The 23,371-nt window shown below is 35.1% G+C and overlaps 1 protein-coding gene across 1 annotated transcript in view; it reads left to right on the top strand.

The window, feature by feature from the left end:
- Positions 1-23,371, top strand: part of ctnna2 (catenin alpha 2) — a 549,783-nt gene that overhangs the window by 488,927 nt on the left and 37,485 nt on the right. Inside the window, exons 10-13 of the mRNA XM_088930486.1 lie at positions 1,893-1,985; positions 8,528-8,684; positions 12,444-12,644; positions 18,505-18,656. Of these exons, the coding sequence (XP_088786612.1) occupies positions 1,893-1,985; positions 8,528-8,684; positions 12,444-12,644; positions 18,505-18,656 (603 nt within the window). The remainder of the gene's footprint in view (positions 1-1,892; positions 1,986-8,527; positions 8,685-12,443; positions 12,645-18,504; positions 18,657-23,371) is intronic.

Here is a 23,371-nt window from a genome sequence, read left to right as displayed (position 1 = left end):
TTGCGTTAGTTAATTAAGTTCTTGATAAATGTTTGTCAATCAGCAGTTCAGAAAGACGCCATACAGTATAAGATCAGATCAAGACAGAACAGGGGGGAAGAACAGACCACAAGAGAGAGAGGAGAAAGGAGGAAACAGAACATAAATCATGTGCTAGGCGAGAGGTCCGTGTTCTAGATAATTCGAAAAGACCCGATTAGAGCAAAATACTGTATTTGAACTTTGTAAAAACTTAGCTATTCTGTCGTTTTTAGGGAACTTGGATTTTCTGAGTGAAGGCTTCCTCAGTTGTTAATAATAATAAAAATTCTTTACACTTATATAGCACTTTTCTGGACACTCAAAGTGCTTTACGGGTAATGGTGACTCTCCTCCAGCACCACCAATGAGCAGATCCAGTTGGATGATGCAACAGCAGCCATAGTGCGCCAGTACGCTCACCACACACCCGCTATCAGTGTGGAGGAGAACAGAGTGACGAAGCCAGTTCATAGATGGGGATTATTAGGAGGCAATGATTCATTAAGGCCAATGGGAACTTTGGCGAGGACACCCGGGTAACACCCCTACTCTCTTTGAGAAACACCCTGGGATTTTCAATGACCACAGAGAATCAGGACATCGGTTTTACGTCTTATTCAAAGATGACGCCTTTTTACAGTAAAGTGTCCCCGTCACTATACTGGGGCATAAGGACCCATACAGACTGCAGAGTAAGCACCCCCTACTGGCCCCACTACCACCTCTTTCAGCAGCACCCTTAGCTTTCCCAGGAGGTCTCTCATCCAGGTACTGGCCAGGCTCACACCTGCTTAGCTTTAGTGGGCTGCCAGTTGTGAGTTGCAGGGTGATATAACTGCTGGCAAAAATGGCCCCTCCTGTTTATTGGGTGCATTTTAGAATAGGGAGATAGTATCCCAGTTATTTTGTGGCATCTAGCCTTGCAGAGAGTTGTATTCTATTTGGTTTAGGAGGCAGCTTATATCTTCTTTTGGCCTCTGTAGGCATTATTTTAAGAGTTGAATACTTGTTCTTGTGACTATGTCCATGATATTTCTAGAAAACACAAAGTTTCAGTAATACCACCAAATTAATAACATTAGAAAGCTCTGTATGGAAGCTCATTTTGTAGGAATAACCCTTAATGTAACCAAGCTTAAATTAAGTAAGAGGTTGCTTCATTTAATATGCCATCTGGTGGCTTAATTATACAATGAAGTGATTTTTGCATCAATAAACCCTGATAATGATTTAGGCACATGCACATAAATGTGTAATGGACCCGAAATGCTCCTTATCCTAAAAACTAATGAGCCTAGCTCATCAAAATACCAGTTATTACAACAAGCCTCTCCATTGTATAGAACAAATTGTATATTGTTAAGAAAATGGTGTTCTACTATTTTAGATATGTCTTTCCTACAACAGAATCTATTATTGTGTACAGGAAAGCTGCAGAGCTTTTGCAATTTTGATTCAGAGTACATACACAGAGAGGTAACAAAAAGACAATATTACTTGTTCCGATCTTCATTTGTTGTGTTTTTTGTACCTCTCAGTATATATTTTGTTTAATTCTTCAAGTACACTTTAATTTGACCATTGTACTCACACTGTCCTAACAAGTGAGAGGTTAAGGTTTGTGCAGTGCAACTGCAACTCCAAACTCCAAAATTATATCAACAAGAACAGTACTATAACAAACAGAGGTTTAAAAATCCTTGCCAGTTAAATGCAAATTAAATATATATTTTTCATAGATTTTCAAGTACACGAGTCTTTGATTTTCTTCTAAGACCTGCAATAAAAATGTGTTATTCACAAATTATATTGCCTTCTAGCTGTTTTCTATTCCTGTGAATGAGAAACACATTGGATTCCTTTCTTTATAGGTGGCAAACCTGGCTTGTTCAATTTCCAATAATGAAGAAGGTGTGAAGCTTGTCCGTATGGCAGCTACCCAGATTGATAGCCTGTGTCCACAGGTAAGTGCAGTCCTCTGAAACTATGGTTGATAAAGATCTCAACATTTGTGTCTGTGGCCGTTCCCTACATTATCTGTTCATTTTAGTGTATTCGTCACATATCTAATTAAGATCAGTGTTATCCCTGTCCTCCGTGTGTATAATCGTAAATTATATGTGTATAATAAGTAGAAGTATAAAATAATGTCTCAGACAAAAAAAGATATATATATACAGTATAAAAGTAACCGAGGATATTAAACTCTATTGATGATATCCAAGTGGATGCTAAAACGTGGTAGAAAAAGGACTAACCCACATCATGGTCTGTACCTGAGCAGCAATGCTGAGTACCTAAAGTGGAAGCAAATACTTGCACCAAATAAATACAACTGCATTGAGCAGTATGATCACAGTCTTAGTTTAAGGAAAAATAATAAAAAATGAATCTGTCCATTTCATTTTTGACTAAAGAATTGAGTTTACAAGCCCATTTCTCCTTATTTTTTAAACTCTATCCCAGGAGAAAGGTGGCACTTAAGTCTGAGCATTGATTGGGAGGTCACTATTTGCATATTGTATTGGTTACTAAGAGTTGCTAAATCTTTTCGGGGATACAGTTTCTTAGTGGAATGTTCAGATAAGAGTAGGTACTGGTGTGGCCTTCACGGGAGCTATGCAGTTTATCCATAGGAATATATATTTGACAAATCAGTATCAAAGTAGTTCAAACTACTTTGTTTGATAGAAGAGTATGTGCAGTATACTTATATTAAATAATGTCAAAACATTCAAGTTAGCTAGCTCTGTCTACAAAACAGATTTAGGAAAAGAGATTTAGCTGAGACACAGATAATAGGTTAAAAGTACTTCTCAGGTAAGTTGATCTACCACATGGGCAGCATGGTGGCACAGTAGTTGTCATTGCTGCCTCACAGGCCTGGGGCCCTGGGTTCAATTCCAGACCAAGGATGCTGTTTGTGTGTTTGCCTGCTTTCCTGTTAGGTGCTCTTATTTTCTCCCACAGTCCAAAGATGTACTGGAGTATCCTGCCTTTCACCTGTTGGTTGCTGGGATAGGCTGTGGCTCCTGATCTGGCTCTCGATCCTGTATTGGAAAAAGCAGTCAGAAAATGGATGGATGTGAATCCATTTACAGCTACAGTAGCTGCTATAGCCATAGTAAGACTGTAGTGCTATAGCTTTGCTTGAGTAAAACCAAGAAATAAAGTTTTGTCATTTGATCTTCAAAGTGTTATCCCTTCTGCACAGGTGGCTGTTTTTGTAAAGTGACCTGTCACTTACACTTTCATATTCTAGATACCGATAGCCACAGGGAAAACTGAGAATATTGTAGCTGAAATATTTAACAACAATAAAAAAAGACATTTATGAAATGTTGTTCTGAAATTATTTCAGTTGTAAAACTTCTTAAGTGCACTTAAAGTTCAGCTTTAATGTAAAACTAATTTGGTTTCGTTTTATGAATGACGCTCTATGCAGTAGTTGCCCATATTAGTGAGTCATCTGTTTCCTTTTTAAATTACATTTGTTCTAGCATGTTCATAGCTAAACACAAAACAAGTGAATTATCTGCAAAACATCATCATTGTTTCACTTTCTTTTAGTTGAAAGATTTCATTATTAGATATAGTTAATGATGGAAAGAAAGAACTAAGAAATTAATTTAAAGCATCTTGAATTGTATATTAATGAATGTCTGTTTACACAAATCCTTTATGTTTCTTCTATGTTATTTTTTAATTTGATATTTCATATTCTTTACATGTACCATCAAAAAGTATATCTTTGTTTGAGAAGCAGGTAATGATTACCTGCTCTTTGAGCTGAACATAAATGGCTAATGAGACTTGTTTAAATTTGCTAACAAAATAATTAAGCATGTTTATTAACTCCATTACCTGAGCTTTCAGCAGTTATAATAATTTCTCTTGCCTTAAATGCAATAATAAAATGGTAAACCTTTTGCACAGTTTTACAGACAGTTAGAACAGTCAGAAATACTGAAAACACAAAGTAATGTTTTTCTTCAGTAATATTTTTTGTTAATCTTCCAGAAGCAAATTGGAAGCTGTCACATAGGAAAACAGAGGCTTTAAAACATTGGCTTTGGCATGATCTTGTCTACTTCAAATTGAGCTCTGAAAAGATTCACAAGAAAAAATGTTTCAAATGTCCTCTTTTTGTACTGACGGGTACTGTCAGTGTTTGGCAGAATTTTTGTTTAGATGGATTTCATTCAGAATACTACCAAGTAAAACTACAACAGCTTTAAACACTAAGTAGAATTAAATGCATCACAGACCTTCTTAGTATTATTCACGGGCTGAAACAAAATAAATTATTTTAACACTTCAATGACAATGACTTGTTACAGTCTGCTTCTTTGTGAGCTCCCAAAGAGTTGCTTATTCTCTCAAGTGCTGCAATCGGATTTATTCAAAATAGGAGAATGATAATGGTGAAACTGCAGACAGAATGCTTACATGCAAGCTTTATAATTCAGTGTCAGAGTCTGTTAGCTCTTCACACTTAAGCAAAAGAATACATTGTATGTCGCAGTTGTGAATTATTTAGAAATACTAAACGTGTCTGTCTTAAGATCTGTAATGAAGCATGTCACTAATTGTAAAAAGGAGGTTTGTGTCTTCTCTAGCCTGAATTGTCAAATAAAAGTGCTTGTGTGAACTTAGAAAGAATAACTTTTCCCGGCAAGGGCACAATCCATCCTCTTATGAGAACTAAGACTGAGGTCCTGACTACTTGGTCATTAAGGATCCCATGGCACTGTCTGTAGTAAGAAGGGCTGTTAACTCCAGTGACATTGCCTTGGAAACAGCTTGCTTGATCAAGTCGTCCCGAAGTTGGCCACCTATTCCTGTTCCACAGAAGCCCACCTGCCTGCTTTTCTTGTTCCCACCCCACCCCTTTCCATTCACAAGTATACTGTTTAAACACGCCTCAGTATTGATCTTTCTGTCCTGTTCTTAACTTCCTTCCTCCCAGCATTAACAAAACTACTTAAATTACTTAAAACAGTTACATCTATGCCTATTTTTAATATTCCAAACCATATTTTACACTACACATGGTAACTTACAGTACATCATTCATGGACAATTTATGTTTTAACACTGCATAGTCACTTGTCCTTTAAAACGAGGATGGTTTTGTTTGCATTTCATAATTCTTAAAGAAAGAAAATTCTATTCAACATAACTATTGAACCAAGAAACTCTGGACTGTAATTGCTCTCCTTCTCAGTTTACTTTTCTATCACAACACTTACCCAACAATCTCCAGAAATAACTTATCTGACTGCTGGGAACACTTCAGTATACCAAGAAAATAATCTTATTATTGTATGGTTAACAAGTGGTTTCTTAGCTTCTTATGGCCAACAGTCAATGTATTAAAGAGTATACGGTGTTTTTAGTTCTTTGTTAAGCTCTTTGTTTTTAGAGTGTGCAAAATGACTTAAACGTTAATTCATCTGACAAGCCTCAGTGTGAGTGTGAATATATTGCTTTCCATTTGCTGTGTGGGTTGTGTTGTTTTTCATTAACATAAAACATAATTTACTCCACGTATCAGATCACAGGTCTCTGTTTTCTCCAGCATGCTGGGTCCTATATCATTGCTCTTATTAACAGAGTAAATGAGGAGGCTTAGTAGTTAGGCTTTGGTAGACCTGATTCAGCTGCATCCTACTCCCATTGTCTGTTAAAATGTATGTATTTGGCTAAGTTGTAGTGTACAAGTAATTTTATTAAGCAGTCATCACAATTATACCTCAGAACAAAGTTGTAAACCTATACCAAAGACAGGAAATACAACATTTCAGTAATATTTCAACAAAGGTGAAAGGGCACCACAAATTACTTGATTATGCTGTAGGTTACATTCCAGATTACTTCAAATTGTTGACACAGAACAAGAGGTATGAATAACATTATGTAAACAGCTAAGGTAAGAATTAGTTGTCACGTCCTCTGCAGCCAGAGGGCGCTCTTTCTCTTTCCTGTCTCTCATTTCCGGTTCTTTGCTGTCCTTCCGGTGTTTCTCTCTCTCTGGGGCTATATGTTTCTGGGTCTTTCATTCTGCCATGGCTCAGCATTGGCCTTCGGATGTCCTGAAACCCGCCTAGCACCAGGTTGCCCCACGTCCGCTACCTGAGGGCATAGGTTTCTATACGGCATTCCCTGAACTGCTGAGCCCGGGCTTACACCTGTCTCGCCGCTACACATAGGGTCTTTTCGCTCTCCTGCCTCTCCACGGTTCGTCCTCTCCGACATCCGTGACATTAGTATTGTGTCATAATTTTTTCTCATTTATTATTTTTATTTTGGGTGACAGAATGCTTTATATTGGTGCATGTGAATTATGTCAAAAAAACCTTAAGTACTGTTACAGGGATACTATACTGTTTCCCTCTTTTCTTAATAAACAAGATCAGATATACTGTAAATGTTCTTTCCTATTTTAAATATACAACCATAAATCACATCTAATATTTCCGATAGCATTCTGTATAAACATCTGATGGGAGGGGAATGTTCCACCAAATGCCTTAAAATAATTTCCTTTACCACCAATGAAAATAATACTGTCATTTTGTTCTAGATCATGCCAAAATGCTAGTACTGAAATGTGTATGCTTGCTGATGTGTCTGAGGGTCAGATTGTGTTAGATTTTTAATTGTGAATTTTATCTTTTATACCCATACAGAAACAATTTACTTTTCTTTCACAACACACCATAGAGGACAGAAAAAATGTTTGTTGTACTCTTAAGCAATAGAATGCTGAATCCAGCTTTTGTAAGTGAAATAAGATTTATATACAGAACTTTAAAAATCCCTCACATTTCACAGAAAAGAACATTAAAGATGTCTTAGTGAATCTTTGAACAACTTCATTTCTGTTGTATTTGTTTTGAAATTTTGAAATTGCAATGTTATAAAGTCTTCAGAACACTATTTGCATACCTTGTGAAGAAAACACTGCTTCATATCTTTTTAAGCTCTGAGTGTTTGCATAATTATTAAGAGCTGAAGCCGTGTGCTATATGCATGTAACATTATGCTCTTATTCACTGAAAAAACAGAACCAAATTAGAATTTGCATAATCACAGTTTCTGATGGTGGAATGATAAAACTGCAGAAATTAAGATCTTTATTCATTATCTCTCCTTCTGAACTTTTGATTGTCAGTTGGTAACAAATATTTACAACACAAGCCACACAAAAGGTTAATTTCTACATAATTATTTGAATAATTCCTCATCTTTCTAAAGTTTCCTGGATTAAATGTCTTGTTTTTTTGTAGTTATTACAGATTTTGGCATAGTAGATCATTGATTTTTGTAGTAGTTTCCACTCTTACAGGCAGACAGTTCTAAGAATATGATGTACTTCTACAGTATTTAGGACATCAACCTATTTATATTTTTAAAATAAAAAACACTTGTTTGATATTGTTTGTTCTATGTATTTATTTACAATTTCTGAATTTGCAATGTGGTTTTCAGCTTGGAAGTTAAATATTTATGTGGATGTATGTCAGAGTTTGTACTACTGTTGACTTTGATGGAATTGCATTGCTTCGAAAATGTTTGTGCTGCCTCTTTGTCTATGACTTTTTATGCTAGACTGTCAACCATACATTTCAAGGTTAGAAATAGATGCCATTTTCGCTTTTAGGGGGTGTATACATATATGTCTGATATATTTTTATGTTTTTTTTTCAGAATTACAAATGAGCCAAATAGTACTTTTATTTTGCCCATCATTTTCAGATAAAAATATATAGATGGTTGCCTATCCATCTATATATTTATCTGTTTGTATAAAGGGGAGTAGTTATTTTCCTTTTAATAATAATAATTGCTTACACTTATATAGTGCTTTTCTGGACACTCCACTCAAACCGCTTTACAGGTAATGGGGACTCCCCTCCACCACCACCAATGTGCAGCATCCACCTGGATGATACGACGACAGCCATAGTGCGCTAGAACACTCACCCCACATCAGCTATTAGTGGGGAAGAGAACAGAGTAATGAAGCCAATTTCCAGTGGGATTATTAGGAGGCCATGATTGGTAAGGGCCAATGGGAAATTTGGTCAGGATGCTGGGGTTACAACCCTACTCTTTCCGAGATTTAATGACAACAGAGAGTCAGGACCTCAGTTTTACGTCTCATCTGAAGGACGGCGCCTTTTTACAGTACAGTGTCCCCATCACTATACTGGGGCATTAGGACCAACGTGGACTGCAGGGTGAGCACCCCCTGATGGCCCCACTAACACCTTCCAGCAGCAACCTTAGTGTTTCCCAGGAGGTCTCCCTTCCAGGTACTGACCAGGCTCACACCTGCTTAGCTTCAGTGGGTTGCCAGTTGTGAGTTGCAGGGTGATATTGCTGCTGGTACATTGCAGAAAAGAAGCATATGCTACTGATTGTTATGAGAATTAACATTTCCCAGTGTACTTATTCTGTATGGCTACTAAATTGTTCTCCTGTAATGTATTTTCCATAGGTTATCAATGCAGCTCTTACTTTGGCTGCTAGACCACAGAGTAAAGTGGCCCAGGACAACATGGATGTTTTCAAAGACCAGTGGGAGAAGCAGGTTCGTGTTCTTACCGAGGCTGTGGATGACATCACCTCTGTTGATGACTTCCTGTCTGTTTCAGGTAAAACTGCTCTCAGTAGTCCTGGACTGGGTGTACTTTTATAGTGTCCCAGTTGGGATTTATTTTCTCTTTTTATTCCGTAAATGATCAATACATTTTAACATATACAATAAGAAATCCTCAAGTAAACACGCAAGAGTTATCCATGCTGAAGATGAGGGAAAGTATTGCAGTAAGGGCTCTTCATCGGCAGATATGTGAGCAAAGTCCACAATCTGTCCACTCTATGGTTAACTTAGAGCACTGCTGAGCGCTCACTGTGTTCAAACCACCAGCGGTATTTTTTTATTTTTTTTTACTTGGATAAAAGATGTGGCAGCATGAAATTGTGCCATTTGGATGATGCTTATTTTTGTATATCATATTAGGAATGTCCTCGAGGGCAGGAGTCCTGCAGGTTTTACTGGTACTTCACCTTAATTAGCAATTGATTAAGACCTAAAGAAACAAGTGATTTCATTTCCCATCCAAACAATTAGTTAGATTAGGTAATTAAGATCTGAGGTGAAATAAAAACAAGAAGCCCCGACAGCCCTTAAGAACTGAAGTAGCTCGTCTCTGTTATACATAGTTTAAATCAGCTTCGTTTATTACAAATGGCAAGAGGTACCCTGTTGTCAGTATCAGAATACTTTTCTCTTCTTTCTTCTAGGAATTCTGTTTTCTAGCAAGTCACACAATTTACCAATTTTTTTCCTGCACTTTTTTGTCATGTTTTTTTCTGAGCTGAAATATTAAGAGATTTCAGGTATCATTGATTTATAGAAAAAGGGTTTTATGTGATTGTGTCGAGCTAAGGTAAGAGAGAACAGATTAAAATACTAAGCAAATATTATGGGAACAATTCCTATTAAAACCCATGCATTTAGTACTATGATTAATTTTGCCTCTACATTCAGAGTACTATAATCAAACAAACAATTTGTATCATTTTAATGTAGTAAATTAAATTTGTTTTCAAACTATACATAAATATTGTAAACAAATACACCTATATATAATTTTTCTAATAATGTACATGCTTTTTTATCTTAATTGGATTTGACCAGGAAATAGTACTGTGAAATAAATGTCTATGGACATACCACTACAAAATATTTATACACAATTTCCTGCCTAATTACCTGTTCTAGGACTCAAACTAAATTCTTGTGCATCAATGCAAAAAATACAGCTATAAAGATAAGTGGGTCTGGCGCATAATGTAGTGTTATTCTGCACTGTGCTGACAACCAGTATTATTTCTACATCTTCTTGTTTTCTTCTGTCTCTACTTGTAACTAAAACATTTAAATTAATTTCACTTCTGAGCTGGCTGTGTTGTTCCATTATTCTTTGATCATAAAAGCATCATTAAATCTCCATATAAGTAATATGATATATACTTTTGTTGCTGTAAATGTCATACGGCATAAAGTAGCTTTGAAAATACATTAAAGTTTTCAGTTTTTTATCAGGTTTTAGCAGTAATGTACATAATGGTGTGATTTATTATCTGTGAAGTTGTATTTATCTATATATTTCCTTTCTCAATAAATATCAATATAATCTATTTCATTTTGTTGTTCTAGTGTTTGTTATCCTTAGTCTCTCCTCTTAGCTCTGATCTCTAGCTTTCTTTTTTCTAAAGAACTAGTCATGTTGACATAATCTTTATAGATCTTTACAGCTATGCAGTCAATTTTCTAATCAGTCTTGTATAATGGTTGCATTTCCTGCAGTGGGTGGTATGGCAGCCAGGGATTTAGCACTGCTAACTCACAGCTCTTGGGTCCTGCATTAAAATCTGGTTTGTGGTACCACCCCCCAGTATCCTCTGGGATATTTTTCTCTGGGCACTCCAGCTTCTTTAAACCCCATGCTGGCTAGGTTTGATTTCCACACCGCCTTGTCTCACCAGTGATTGATCCAGGTCCCATTAGCCAAATGTAACTTGAAATGTTGTATCCTATTCACACGAGGCACATTAGATTGAGCCCAGTGTTTTAAACTGGTGATTAAGTGTAGGATTTTTGTGATTTAACTCTGATGCTGTCACTGTCTTTATGTCTGAGGTTCTTTTATAACTTATTCTCTCTTGTTTCACTCTATAACTTGTTTATTTTTGTGATTGAAGGCTGTGTGACATTAGCTTTTTTTATTGATATTGGTAGAGTATATCAATTCCCCAAAGTCTAAATCAATGTTCAGTAGATTGGACTGCCCAAATTTTACAGGAAGGCTTTTTGTTTGCAGTTTTGACGAAAGGAAGTTTTAAATGCTTATCAATGTTTAAATGGGAACAATGTGGTTTGTTACATATAAATGTAAAAAAATCATTTATATTATATATTAAATATTATATTAACCACAGCTGGAACAACAGTGTTCCAGCCAGGAGCAAATGAAATGCTTCTAGGAAAAAAATCAGGGGCACTTTCAATATCAGTTTTTAAAGTATGCAACCAAATGTCAAGCCAATTTGTTTTTAAATGGATGAATTTGGTGGCTCAGTATGGACTTTAGTAATTGTGATGAGAAACAATATTTTCAGGCCTCTGCAAAAGATCTGTTCCATCTCATTAAGTGATTTTATTTTATTTTATTTCCGACTGTTAATGTTTCATATAATATCAAGATCTTTTTCATTATTTATATAAGGGGTCCCACTATAAAAGGTTATTTTTATTAGATCTCCACAAAAAATCAACACTATTATGGTTTAAATCCATAGACCTCTATATCTATATCTGTTGTGCTATAGTAATGGGAGGGAAAGGCCTCTTCAAATTATTGTTTTACACCAAATTTAAGAACATAAGAAATTTAACAAAAGAGAATAGCCCATTTGGTATTTAGTAGTTCATTAATCCAAGAATCTCATCCCGCAATTTATTAAAAGAAGCCAGGATTTCAGCCTAATGGCTGTATAGCTTGTTCAGCATGGCTCTGTTGCTTGTTAAATACTTTCACAACCCTTTTGGTAAAGTAGTGTCTTCTCTTCTGATTTTTAAATGCACTTCTACGTAGTTTCACTTAGTTTCAAAGTCCAGTTTGTTTTTCACTCTTCACTGACTTCGTCAATGCCTTTGAGGTTTTTGAATTTATCACCAGATGTATAGGTTTAAGTAGTGTTAAATCTTAACACATAGAAAATTATTGTCAGGTGGGCTGTACCACTTCCTACCTAACTATTGAGCAACTACTGTATCTGTAAATTTCAAGGACTTAAAAGTTCTATCACCAAGATTAATTTGAATTGGATATACAGTAGTAATGACTTCTGTTTTTCCAGTTTCCATGGATGCTTGGCACAGAGTATGACTACATTGAGAATTTATATTGCATTGTCAGAAACACAATGAAGGCAACATTTAATGCTTCAGAATAATATTTTGGATCACACATAAACACTAACGTGTACTAGCTTTATTCCTTTAAAAAATGGAATGAAATATTTCAGATGACATCAGCATAGAAGCAGAAAAAGACAAATCAATGTTATTAAAATGTTCTAAAGAAGACACATCTTTCACGATGCTTGTTAAATGCTAAATGCTTAGTTTTCAGAATAAAATGATGACATTATTTAAAAGAAAGACATTCAAACCATCGAAGCCTTAAAGTAATTATCCATAGTTCATATGGGTTCACAGCTACCTATAATAATATGATGCTATGCTATTTAATATGTTGTTAAAATGACCAAACAATTAATTTGATTTATTGTAGTACAAGCTTACAAGTAACAAAAGTTGTTGTGTTTTTTGTTCTCTTTAGAAAACCACATCCTTGAAGATGTGAACAAGTGTGTCATTGCTCTCCAAGAAGGGGATGTTGACACTTTGGATCGAACTGCTGGTGCCATCCGTGGTCGGGCTGCCAGAGTGGTTCATATTATAAATGCTGAGATGGAGAACTATGAGCCGGGAGTTTATACTGAGCGTGTTCTGGAAGCTATCAAATTACTCTCTGAGACCGGTAAGTGGAACTAGCTCATGCAACAGTGTTTCATCACTGTTGGGTGGTCATTGAACACTTATCAGAGCCACACTTAGTAACAGGCCACATTGTTGACTTTTATTTCTTGTATTTAACCTGTAATGTGTATATGGTAGGTAGGTCTCTTTTCAGGCCATAAAGGCCCATGGGGAATGGGGGGCAAGGGCCACCATTTTTCTTGACCATCCGACACTGGAAGTGGAGGAGATGTGGTCAGCATCACGCTCAGGCCGGCCTATTACCCAGAAGGATTAACCCCCGGTACTCATTTGAAAAGCAGGCTGAGTGGACCTGGGACCCGTCTGGAAGGAATCGAAGCTAGCTACATTGCTTGCCCCTACCTGGAATTGAACTGGGGACCTTCCAGTCAGGAGCTAGATGCCCTTGCCATCATAGCTCTGTAATGTGTATACACTGTGTCAAATAATGTTACTGTTTGGTATGAAAAAAGCTGCATTTTATTTAATCTCGGTTTCTTTTGAATAGAGTGATATTTTTAAGAACAACCAGGAGGATCTAATGGCAGTATAAACTACTTGTTATGATTCCTAAGAATGTTTACAATGTCTTTTTAGTTCAGAAACTAAAGGCACATACAGTATATAGGGTAGATATATTGTAAGTCTTGGAATGGAACTAGAAAAATTGCACTGTATTTAAATTTGTCTGACTAAAAAAGGGCAGCAAATCAGTTTGATTCTAAAATCTGATTGTCTTATTTGATGTTCTTTATATACTGTATAAATGATTAATGCAATGGAAAAGAAGATATAGTGGGGATACAATTTTGCTTCTTACAAGTCTTTTTTGGTTGTTAAGAGAAAGTAAATTTAGTTCTCAGTATAATTGAGTATTTTGTGTTATAGAAGTTGAACACAAAAATATAAAAAATTAAGTTAATTTGTTTATGAATCATTGAATTTTGTTTTTTCAGAGTCAGTTGATGGGTATATTACCTACACATTTACAGTATAAACAAATATTGATAAGACACATTTTCGAATAATCATTCATGTAAATCTGATCAGATTTGCTTCTGGATATCATGTTGTATATTTATCACATTTGTAACCCTTAACCTTTCTTATATATAGAGCTTTCTTTCTAACATTGACCACAGCCAAATTTATAGTCCTGGTAATGCTGACAACAGAGTACACAGCACTAAACCTCAACCACAGATTGCTGACAGACAGTCTACGTACAGCTATGAATTTAAGGTTGTCCTTGAAAAAAAATCGATATCCTAATAGGAATTGTTAATGGATTTTTCCAAGACACTTCTCAATGGCATGCTTAATCTAGGGTACTCTAAAATTGACATATTTACTTGGTTATTAAAGGAATTACTGCTATTAGATAGACTTTCTCATTTTCTTACCAGGGTCATTACGTGACATGTAAGGTGAATTTTTCCTTTTTGAGCCTTATTGTTGACATATAATAATATAATAATTTTCACCTGACGTCTTTACAAGTAACAATGAAAAAGTAAACAAAAATGAATGTGTCCTAAATTTCCAGCATCAAAAAGGTCAATTATTGTTAGATTTTATGTAGAACTTACTCTTAGTTGCTATCTTAAAAAAGCAAGCTTTTTATTTTTTTCAGTAGGCAGGCCTCACAATGTATTTCAAAATGTGAATGATGGATGTGTCTCCATTGAAAACTTTCTTGCTATTAAAGATTCTCTTGCTATTGTCATAAGAATGTGAACTTTCTGTATGCTGCAGGAACTGCATAAATAAAATTTGACATTTTCTAAAATGGATGGTAAAACCCTGTATTTCAGTTACAAATGTGTAGAGTGAATGAATATCAGAGGTCTGTTATTGGAACCATCTGAAAGAGCATAACTGCGTGTTCATATGTAAACATACTTGGAATATCTTCTCGGCGGTGAAGGCCTTACCTGGCATTATTGAGAAAAGAAACGGCCGAGTAGCCCCAGGTGGTGCTCCACCCAAGAATAGAAGGGTCTTCCCCCTCACATCATTTGTAGTGGCTTTATTCAAGTATTAGTAAAATAATTAACATAAGTAAAGATGTGTCTAAGAGGAGCATTCTCTTCTGCTGAAGCCATTTGAGACAAGTGGGATAACCTCTCCTCTGTATTTGTATTGGTTTATGGATATTTATTCCTGGCAATTTTCTATCCGCCCTGACACCAGAAGCTTGAATGCATCTCCAGTAACCCTGTAAGTTGAATCCATTCTTAGTGAGTCAGATGGAGAATGTGGTATAGCCTGTTCCCACAGGGGGACGACTGGGCAGAAGGATAATGCTGTGTCCATTTTTGCTTTTGCTGCTAATGCACAGGATATGGAGATGTGTGACAGGAAAGGACTGATTGAAAGCGACTGCAAAATTAAAATATTTAGGTTTTAATGCAATATATAGAGGAAAGAAGTCATGTTTGTTAAATTTAATTTGATGTAGTGTCTGTTTTTGTGGACTATTTTTATATGCTTTTATAGATATCTTAACTCAGCATCTTAACACAGCACTGCATTACCAATGAACAAGAACTATGTTGTGCATGGCAGTATGGGAGCCTTTTCTTATTTGTCTTCCAGCATTAAAGTTATTATTTTTTAATTTTGTGAAAACGTTTCACCCATTACAAAAGATTAAAGGCAGACTGGTACCACAATAAAGGTGGTATAGTTCTTTTATTTGTTTTTAAAGCTTTAAATGGCCTAAATATGTTCCTATACGTGACCTGAGATCTACAAATACTGGCCTTCTGCAAATACCACGTGTGAAATACAGAAATAGTGTAGAGGCCGCTTTTTGTTTTTATGCTTCTAAATTATGGAACTCATTACCACTCTTTATAAAGCAGTCACGCTCGGTATACTGGTATAAAAAAAAACTTTTGAAAACATATCTTTTTAATTTAGCTTTCAGTTAAATTAGTTTTTCTGTTTTTTTAATTTATCTTTCTGTTTTATTTATTTATCCTTTATTGTTTTTATTTTATTGTAACTTTCTTAATTTGTTTTCTTCTTTAAGCATAAATTGACATTTATGTTGCTTTACTTTATTACTGTGTTTTTTTTACAACTTAATGTATATCTTTTAATTTTAAGATTGTATTTTTACGCTTGGTTTGTGAAGCACTTTGAGCTGCTATTTGTGTGAAAGGTGCTCTATAAATAAAGTTTATTATTATTAAAACAGCACAACTACCTTTATAAGCTGGATAGTGTCTGTGCTAAGTGAATGTAGAAATTAATTTCAATAATATGCAAACTATGTTATGTTGAGGTGGGTTATTTTTTCATATTTGTTTATGGATTATAAGATTGCAATATATTCACTCCAAATTTCCAGTACACAGTGTCTGGGAAATACATAATACTTTTTGTCCTTCTATTGTAGTTATATAATTCATAGATTGCACATACTGTACACTGCTTTATCATGAGAAATAACGTCCTTTGTGACCGCAAATACTATATCTGGCAAATTCTTTCTCACAGTCTTCACTATGGTGGTAGCAGAGGGCATTTTGAACAGCATACACAATATAAATATTGCCCTTGATAATTTTCTCTTCTGCTTATGAGGAAATATCAAAAGACTAGCCTTTCAATTTAAAGTTAAACTAGCAACTAGTAACTTTATGAAGAATACCACACTGACAGAATCAAGGTTAATATGTTCTTAAATACTATTGCTTTTCCTTTGCAGCACAAAGTTAATTGTATAAAAATAATATGTATGGTACACAAGCAAATGAAGAAATAATTGTCTTATTCTATTAAAGAAATGTAATTTATATGCTTTGTATGATCCTCACCTACATGTGATTGAACCTTAATTTAATTAATCATTATGCTTGCGTATTTCATTGTTCCAAATAATGTAAAGAACTATGATAATATATTCACATTTCACAAGATTTAAAGATTCAATCATGAAAAAGTGCATTCTAAGTAAGTCATGTTTAATTTCTTTCATCACTTCTAAATTCAGATGAATAAAATTGCTCTATACCACCAGGAACTTAACTCATTACCAGCTTAGAGACGATTTAAACACTTCAATTTAAGCCCTTTGCAATTCCCAAAAGCCTGTTTTACGCTTTTCTGGAAAGTAGATTAAAATTTGCAAAATGAAAGACAGACTTTGTAATACCTTTTGTATTTATCATATTTTTTGTTTATTTAATACTAAAGAAGTTTAGCAAATTCTGCTTTTTGGCGTTTTCCAGTCATACAGTATGTCAGCTAATGTCTCAACACATGTAATAGCTGAATCATATCTTCCAAGACTAAACAATAGAACCAGTGCATTTGGTTTGTTTTTAACCACCTGTGTTATTTATGTTATATATTCCTTATTATACCAGGTAAACCAATAGAGAACGCATTATCATTCGCAGTGACGACCTGGAGATCCATTTATATTGCAGGGAATTTACTAAAGCATTTTGAACCACTCAGGGGTAAAATAACAAGGATCCCACCTGGAATTCAAACCCACGACTCTCTGTTTCAGTGCCCTAACCATAACCCATGCTTCTATCTAGTCAAATATATTTTAACTGAATACAACTGCATATTATTTACATTAAATACAAGAAAAATAAATCATCTTAACATTTTAACAGATGCTCTGTGGAAATTTCACACTTATGCAGGATAAAGTGAGTGCTTTATCACATTTCTCAATTTCTAAAATCTGGCAGCACAACAGGGATAAATAATAAATACAAGCTGTGGATAGAACAACTTGTGTAATAAACATTAAAATATACTAATTCATCCTTCCGGCCTGACAATATAATTAGGCTATATAATTGTATTGCGATTGTCAGTATTGTTACAATACAACTATTACAATTAGCTGCTGATTCTTGAGACACTCTGTTTTTCAGCATGTGTCGGGTCACAGAGATGTCTTGTAAGAGTATGATTTTTGATTTTGCTACTTATAATGTTGTGTATATATAGGAAATATTTTCGTTCCTTCTATGAAATACAAATTCCCTGAGAACACGTGGAAATCTGAGTTCTCGAGTAAACAGTATAATGTGTTTTGTCATGAGAATAATTAAAGAAATTCAGTACAAATTATCTTAGTAACCACATGCCAGCAGTGTATTCACATAGTCCCAGAAAATATATTATAGTGTATTAACAGGCCTCTCAAGAGCTTTAACAGTGTGTTCTGACTGTGTCAACCTTTTATATTTGTAATTGAGTTCAATAAGTAGTTTCTTTTTTGAAAAAAAAACTTTGGTTCATGTTTTTTTTAAGTACTGTACATACGTTTTTGATGAAACTTTCTTCAAACACTAATGTACAAGAATTACAGAATTTAACCATATCATTCATTAAAAGAAAGGAAATCCAACATTTTCCATAGCTGATGAGCATTTGTTTTATGATTTCAGGAGGCTGTAATAATACATTTCCTGTTTTAGCTTTAAGGAACATGGAGCTGCTTTAGTTTTTCACAAGAAAGTCTTCAAATTAAAAAATTGGCCTTGCTTTGAATGCTGATATACAACTTTCCTGTTTGCTTCGTTTGATCTCTATAGGAAAGACAAGGTGAAATAGTTAATTGCCACATGAAGGGAACTGTCCATGCATCACTGATATTTCCTGTGACAAGTTGTTGCTTGGTTCAAAGGTGTAAGTGACAGAAAATACGTTTTTAAACGAATACACAGAGAAAGAGTGCATGTATTTAGTTAAATCCTGTGCTTTGAAAATGTGGTTGCCATATATAATATTTCTGCATCAATGTGTTTATGCCGAAGGGCAGGGAAAACAAACTTTGAAGGATGTGTGTAATCCTCTTTTTTTGGCTTTCTTTCTGTATCTAGTCATGCCACGTTTTGCTGAACAAGTGGAGGTTGCAATTGAAGCATTGAGCACAAATCCCCCGCAGCCGTTTGAAGAGAATGAATTCATTGATGCTTCCCGCTTGGTGTACGATGGAGTTCGTGACATCAGGAAAGCTGTTTTGATGATAAGGGTACGTAGGTCTTCTGTAACATAAAATCCTGTTCGCACGGTTTTGATTTCCTTACTTTGAGTGTTTTGTTTTTGCATCTACATTATGAGTAAAAAGAACACAAATGGTGAAATATAAAACATGCTACCCAACCTGTGTTAGGGATCAAGATTTCTGACAAAGGATTTCCAAACTATGCCATGCACTGAATAGTTGCTTCTGTTAAAAGGTAGGTTAATCTCTGGAAAATGATGCATGAAAATGGATGTTAATAAAGTTACTGACTGAATTCTCTAGGACTTTTGTGTAAATTCAATCATTGAGTAAAAAGGTCATCATACATTTAATTGCAGTTTAGAAATTAACTTCCTATGAGTTTCCAAAATTTTGTATGTGTCCTACATGACACATTTGTATTTGACAGTTACTGCACATCAGCCACATTCCATACACTGATCAGGCAGCATTGAGCTAGCTAGTACCATAGAAAAACTTAATAGTCTGAGGGACGTGTCATTTCATTTTGATATTAGAATTAAATGAGACAAGTAATCTAACAACTGTGCTTCATATTTTGCATTGTAATTGCAGTATCTCATTATCTGTTTCTGCGGTATATGAGTCTCCTAAATGCTCCCTCTATTTCCTCTGAAAACTTAGTTTGGCATAGCATTCACTGTGATCATTTCTCTAGTACTTGCTTGTACAATCCCCTACAAATGAGAGCACCATCTCTGTCCTTAAAGGCATATTCAGCCATCCTTGTGGGGAAAATATTGTTTCCCCTGTGTTAAATGTTAATTAATGGTTCTCTGCCTTAAGCATTGCGAAGAAACATCAAATGTGCTCTGTAAAAATGGAATGAAAAGCACTATTTAAGAGCAATAAACTGTCCTACAGTAAGAAAAATAACTGGAGGCTACGCATCTGCTCTGTGAAAGAGAACTTCCTATCCTCCCTATCTCCTGTTTTTCCTTCTTTAAAGAAATTAACATTTTTGCAGAAACTTGACTTTTTAGCCAAGATACATTTCAATTTGTATTACCTATCTTTCTCAGATGCTAAGTATTACCATCAGAAAATCAGAATAAACTTCTCATCCATATGAAGCTTTTTTGTTGTGGAGGTGTTTTTTAATTTTTTTTTAACATTGCTTGTAGGTTCACATCTAACCCAGGGTATGAAGCATGCTTTTGTTTTTCCAGGTTTGATTACTGTAACACATGGCTTATCGATATAGTCAAACATCTTCACTAATTGCATAATGTTTAGAATTCTGCTCAGTTTTGAAATACTGCTGTTCTCCTTTTAGTGCCTGAACAGTTTGGGTCCTTACTAAATGAGCAAAACGCTAACTTCCTATACATCTATACATGATTGGGGCTCTCTGGACCTAAAACTGTCTTAAAACTCATTCTTTTGTTGTGCTTTGATATGGAATATTGTTAAAGGAGCTGTATAAAATAAATCATTTTAATGCAGAGGCTTCTTGTTTTAAAAAACTTCTCTGTTAGTTTTAAAAGCTTTTCATAAACCGTTAACTATTTTGTTCTTATAATGTTTTAGAAATCTCCATTGGCATTTTTTTTCTGCTTACGCTTTTGTTTTTCAAGGTCATTCCCTAATATTTCAATGTGTTTTAGGTCAGGTTTGGGAATGACATGACATTTATGTTGGTCACACATATTTTCCTGTCAGGGCCATCCCATAACATTTTATTGGGTTTAAAGTCAGAGGACTGGGAAGGACAGTGCTGTACATAACCTGGTTATGTTCTTCTATTCTGTAGTAAGTCTTAGGGACAATAGAAGAAAAGAAAGTTTACAAATGAGCTACCTGTATGCAGCACCAAAAACTATAACCTTTTTGGCTAAAGTTAATTAACAGAAGGATCTCATGGAACTGGAAATTCGGTGGTGCAGTGGTTAGTATTGCTGCTTTGCAGTGATGGGGTCCTGAGGTTAATCTGGACCAGGTGTGCTATCTGTATGGAATTTGTATGCGTTTTCTTTGGGTCCTCCAGATTCATAAACATACTGGTAGGTTAATTTCCTTCTTGGAAAATAGGCCATAGGGGTGAGTGTGTGCATGTCTGTGTCTGTGCCTTGGAGTTGACTGGTATCCCCTCTAGGGGGTACCCAGCCTCCCCCTCTGAGTATCCACTCTCACTCCCCCTCAACCCTGAGCTGGAAAAAACACTTAGAAAACGGATGACTGGATCTCTTTCAACCATGTTCTAAAGAAATCTAAAGCACTGGCTTTTGGGTGGATTGTATCAGACTCCCACAACACTTTGTGTAATTGGTGGTTGTCATACCTATTGTACAAATAAAATTGAACAATATTATGGATTTATGTATTTTTTTCAGCTTAGCTGATCCCTTATTCAGAGCACCTTGCATTGGTGACAAATGTGCAATACATATGGGTGTACTTTTATAAGGTACATACAACTCAAAATTGCAATCAAACATACAATCAAGTGCAATTACTGTATCTTTACTGGTAATGTGGCTTACTCAGGAATGAGAAAAGACACTTGGTGAATGGCTGGTGCAGTGGCAGATATTAAGTCCAGGAAAACTGTGGAGTGTAAGAGGTGCTGCCTAAATATGTGTGTCTTGAGGACATTCTGAAATGCAGTCAGGGAAGCTAAAGTCCTGATATCCCTAGTAATTCATAATTTTATTTTTAGTATTATATGCTGTTGAATTATTACTGGTGTTTTTTAGATTTTTTAAGATTTCATAGTTGATTGTAATACAATGATATCAGCGTTTCAGGCATCCTTGCCTTCTAGCATGTCCACGATTCAGCTTCTCCCATTTTGTGGTTGAGACTAAGAGATGTAATGGTTTCCATCTGAAAGGAAAAAGAAGTTGAAAAAAGATGAGGTCAAATGTTACATTTATTGGTTATGAAATATGAACAAGATAAGAAGACCATTAGCTATGTCAGAACAGTTCTGCCAAAATAATTTGTGTTTGGTTTTCTATATATTCCCCATCATTTGCTCACAAACAAGTTGCAGGAAGTGTTCACAGTCATTTACAAGGCTGTTTTACTTTACCCATGCCATGTAATATCTTATTTAAGATGTGTAAGTGCTTGGAAATGCAGTAAGCCATTTCAGAAAAGACCTTTAAAAACTTAGCTTAATAAGTAGAAAGAGCAAGTCACCCCTCTGGTCCATGTAGTTTTCTTGAAAAGTGCATAAAGTTTTAATAGTTTTTATATCCCACTGATGCTGGCCTACAATTTACCAATAAGCAATATTGTAATGCTTAATCATTTTAAAAAAATGCTTTTTATTGCATGTAAATTCTAAACACTGGGCACAGTTTTAATACATTGTGTGCAGAGTTAGAATCCTGCCCAGCAGTTATGTAAAATGTTTCTATGGAGGGTTTTGACCAAGGAGTAACATTAGTGTGTGTACTGCAAACAATGAAGCAGAGGTTAATTCCATGCTGAAAAGCAGAAAGGGACAGCATTACAGCTGTTCAGACATCTTCAGGTGTCACACACCAAAAGCACGGTATCAACCTTTACTTGTTCCTTTGCAGCTAATATACACTGACAACCCACCAATCAAACTTGTTCCTATGCAACTGTGTAGTCAGCTATATTACTACATTATTGTGCATGAATTATGGAAAAATTTAAGATTTATTACGTTAGGAGCATTGGATTTCTATCAATTCTTGTATTTTTAATTGGCTCGTAAACTAATGTACAGTACATGTCTAATGTACATCAACTGCATTTAATTTAATCAGATTGAGATGAACTAGGAAGGCTATTTTTACATTTAGAGACTATGAGCAGCATGTATTTCCAAACATTTTCTGTTAGGAAAAGTTTCCAAGGTACTGTATCTCCAGGTGGCAGGAGGTGATATCCTAGTAAAATTAAAGATTATTTTTATAATTGTTACATGTTATACCATTGTTGCAATGAACAAAAATATAAAATTAATATTCAAAATTTATTTCAGAATAAGAAAAAAAATGCTTATAAAAAACAATACTAAATCCCAAAGTACAAAATAGTAAAAAAGTACAAAGAAAGTGGAAGACTTGACCATGACTTGGTTGAACTATTATAGCTCATATGATCTGAATCACAAACAAAATTGATTCTCAATCTAAAGAATAACCTTTTATGCTACAATACCTGGGTCATGTGGTTAAGTAACTAATTGAGAGAGTGATTGACAATCTAGCCCATGTTGGTTAATTGGTTAATGAAGACCCCTGGGCAAGGACACCAAGAAGTCCTGGAGATCATTACATTTTCAAGCAAAAGCATTTTCAATGCAGGACCTGTTCCCTGTATCACATATTAAGAATTGTGGGATCCTGTCAAAAAAAAGTATTAACATAAAATCTGTAATACTATTTTATTTGGGCATCTTCCATAGCAGTGACACATCTCGTTATGGTGAGTCACAGTCCTGTAGATTTTATAGTCCTTGATGGCCATTAATCAATAATAGGTTCAATTATGTCATCAAGAGCTTATCTGAAATCAAAAGGGCCCAGATTAGATAAAACATGAAACTCATTCCCCAACCGCAAATTGCCAATCTGGTCATTTATATCAGCTTTCTCTTTGGCAGATGCTTTTTACATCTATCCAACAGAAACTGGGTTTGCATATTGTAGTTGGGTGGTGGGTCAGATATTTGATGTAATCTCTGCAGATCCTGCTCTTTCATGAAGATCCTTTTTTAA

The sequence above is a fragment of the Atractosteus spatula genome, chromosome 1, assembly GCF_055471065.1.
Source record: "Atractosteus spatula isolate fAtrSpa1 chromosome 1, fAtrSpa1.hap1, whole genome shotgun sequence".
Lineage (NCBI taxonomy): Eukaryota > Metazoa > Chordata > Actinopteri > Semionotiformes > Lepisosteidae > Atractosteus > Atractosteus spatula.
This window is presented reverse-complemented; position numbering and strand designations above follow the sequence as displayed.